General features: G+C 53.7%; 1 protein-coding gene across 11 annotated transcripts in view; it reads right to left on the bottom strand.

The window, feature by feature from the left end:
* Positions 1–1,148: 1,148 nt before the first annotated feature.
* Positions 1,149–3,053, bottom strand: part of CBFA2T3 (CBFA2/RUNX1 translocation partner 3) — a 58,032-nt gene continuing 56,127 nt past the window's right edge. For all 11 annotated transcript variants that reach the window (XM_025209128.1, XM_025209131.1, XM_025209125.1 and 8 more), the window contains one exon: positions 1,149–2,226. In XM_025209128.1, the coding sequence (XP_025064913.1) occupies positions 1,895–2,226 (332 nt within the window). In that variant the 3' untranslated portion in view covers positions 1,149–1,894. The remainder of the gene's footprint in view (positions 2,227–3,053) is intronic.

Here is a 3,053-nt window from a genome sequence, read left to right as displayed (position 1 = left end):
GCGGGGCTGCCCCCATCCCGTAGCCATGCCACTTTCCATATTGCACTCCTGCCCTCTGCGCTTTATACAATGATGCAAGAAATGCAAAATAATCGACAGTCTCTCTCTCTCTTTTTTTTTTCCTCTTCTCTAAGAAAAAGTGTTTGTTTTTCCCCTTTCCTTTATTTCCTCCTAGAAATCGTCGCAGAATCGGATGGGGGAGGGAAAGGGAAGGGGAGCAAAGAAAAGCAGAACCGAAATTAAAAAATAAAATAAAAAAAAAGAACCAACCCAAATGAACCCAATGGCCATGTTCATCGCCGGACTGGAGCAAACATCTGGAGAAGAGCTAGACACAAAAGCAAGGGGGGATGGGGGGGACACCTATCTACAAGCAAATCGAGAGTCTTCCGAAGGGAGAGGACAAAAGGCGTCTCTTTCTTTTCTTTTCCTGGCGAAGTTTGGAAGAAGCCAAGACGGCCGTGGAGAGATGCCGGAGCGAGAGGGGTGGGCTCTGGACAGCAGAGGTAGTGAAGGAGTACGCGGGCCAGGCGGCACCGGTACCGGCGGCCTTCTGCTCACGCGCTGACCAGACGCGGAGAACCGACGACGGATTGTCACAGTCCGGCTGGGAACGATGCTGTCTCTGGACAAGGACCGGGGCTCGGACCTCCTCGCTGGCTCTTCCCTAGGCATTTATAATCCACAGAGACGAAGCCGGGAGCAGGGCTTTCCCGGTGCACGTGCACGTGCACGCATGCACGCACGCCCCCCCACCCGCACACAAAGCCCTCGGCGGCTCGCTTTGTTTTTGCTTTATTGGACCAAAACTCTTTCCATCCCCAGAGCTGCGTCCGTCCTCCTCCAAGGTAGGTCCGGAAGCCGAGTCCGGCCCGGGACGGCCCCCGCCGCCCCCAGGAACGCAAGGAGTCCGACGCGGCCGGCTCTGCCCGGCACCGGTAAAGCAGTCGTCGTGGTTTGGTTGGAACAAACGAACGCTGTTCCTCGTCTCGCGAAAAAACAACCGAAAAAGGAACGGGAAGGTCAAAAAGAACCAACGGCAACGGAACGAAACAAACTTTGGCAGTGGAAAAAAAGTTTGGGTTTTTTGTCTTTTTTTGTGTTTGTTTTTGGATTTCCTTTGGAGCAGAGGTGAGTCTGGTATGTTCTTGGCTAGCTAGCAAGGTAGTTTACAGGTGAGCTTCCTTCACTTGGTTTTACTTCGCTTGGTTTGTTTTTTTGGGATTTTTCCTTTTTCTTTTTTTTTTCTGTTTTTACTTAAAGCCAAAGAGTTTGACGGTTTTTTCCTTTTTTTTTTTTAATTTTCTATCCTTTTTTTTTTTTTTTTTTTAAAAAAAAAAAAAAAAAAAAAAAAAAAGACGACGAAAAGAAGTTTCTTGCCTTCCGAAACCGAAATCCTTTGTCACGCCGTTCCCCCCCGGCCAGGCCGAGAGAGCTGTTTGGTGCACATCCATACCCGCACGCACGCACGTGCCCACGCGTCTCCAGCGGGACAGAGACCGAAGGGCTCCCGCTCCCCGAGGCGAGAGGTGTCGAGTTGGCAGACAAATCCCACATCCGAAAAAACAAAAGGAAGAAGAAAAGAAAAAACCGACGACGACGATAATCATCCCCCAAATCATACTGAGAAAAGAAACCCAAAAGAACCGAAGAGAGAACGGAGAAGATTGGTATTTGCCGTAACTCCACTTTAAAGCCCAGTGTGAGGATCCGTGAGGATTATATGTGAATTCGAGAGGTCGTTTTGGAGGTCAAACATGAGTCAGGTAGCTGAGGAGGTTGCATTGAATGCAGTCTGGTTTTCTTTTGGAGAGAAGCAGTAGCAGCAGTGACGGTTTGTAGATTCCTCTGTTTCTTTCCCCTCTGTTGGTCAGTCAGGCGATGGCCAGGTCACTTAGCGGGACGTGGCTTCCAGAGGCGCCGGAGTGGCCGGTGTGCCGGAGCGTGACGCGGCGGACGAGCCCGTCTCGCTGGGGCTCGCCGCGATGGCCACACTGGTGATGGAGGGGGTGACGGCGACCACGTCCGGCTGAGCAGCGGCCACCCCCAAGCCCACCCCAGCAGAGGGGGCCGCGCCGGCCGGAGCCTGGAGGCCCTGCAGAGTCTGCCCACAGACGTGGTGGTGTTTCTCCCAATCCTTGTGCTGGCAGAAAGACCCGCAGTAACGCGCCGTGTTGCAGCCGCTGCAGGTCTCGCTCGCCTTGCGCCCGCAGTTCCAGCAGCTCTGCGCGGGGGGGGAAAGCAAAGGCGTCAGCCGCAGGGTAGCAGGGGGATCCGGCCTTACCGCCCCCTGCCCCGGGGAACGCTCTGGAGCTCAAACCCAATGCCAGCTAGAAGCCTCTTCCCATTGACATTGCCTGAGTTCAGGCTGCAGCGAAGATAACAAGAACACAAGCGGTGCCACACCGGGTCCCTTTAGCTCAGCTGCCGACGGTGGCAGAAGCAGATTCTATAGAGGACGAGCATTGAACCGGGTATCTGTGGAGTGATCCATCCCCTATTCATTACCCTTCCTGGCATACACCTTTATTGGCTTAGAGATGCCAGAAGAAACATCTCCAAGTATTCTGCTCAACAGCCATTAATAGATCCATGCATTTGTCCACCCCGTGAACTTGGCAATGCTCTCTGCCCCCACCGCCTCCCGCGGCAGTGAACTCCACCAGTTATCTACCTGTTGCGCCAGAAAAGTACTTCCTCTTCTTCCTTTTAAACCTGTTGCCTGCAAATTTTAGTAGGTGGCAGGTTTAAAATGAGCGGGAGAAAGTATTTTCTTCATGCAACGGTTGTTGACTTGTGGACAACCTGCTCCAGTCCCTGAAGTTGGGTCTCACCCGACAGGGGCTTTTGAAACCCTCCAGGCTTGGAAAACGCCTGGTCCGAGCACAGGCCCGGGAGCTGGGAGCCCCTGTGTGGGGCAGAGCTGATGGCAAGGCTGTCTTGTGTAAGGGCACTGATTTCCAAGGGCTTGCAGAGGCTTTTGGACACCACCGTGCCACAGACTCCCACCCCCGCCCCACCCCGTGGTGCACACTGCTTCCCCGGCCAACCTC

Source organism: Alligator sinensis, unplaced genomic scaffold (genome assembly GCF_000455745.1).
Source record: "Alligator sinensis unplaced genomic scaffold, ASM45574v1 scaffold255_1, whole genome shotgun sequence".
In the NCBI taxonomy this organism is placed as follows: Eukaryota; Metazoa; Chordata; order Crocodylia; family Alligatoridae; genus Alligator; species Alligator sinensis.
This window is presented reverse-complemented; position numbering and strand designations above follow the sequence as displayed.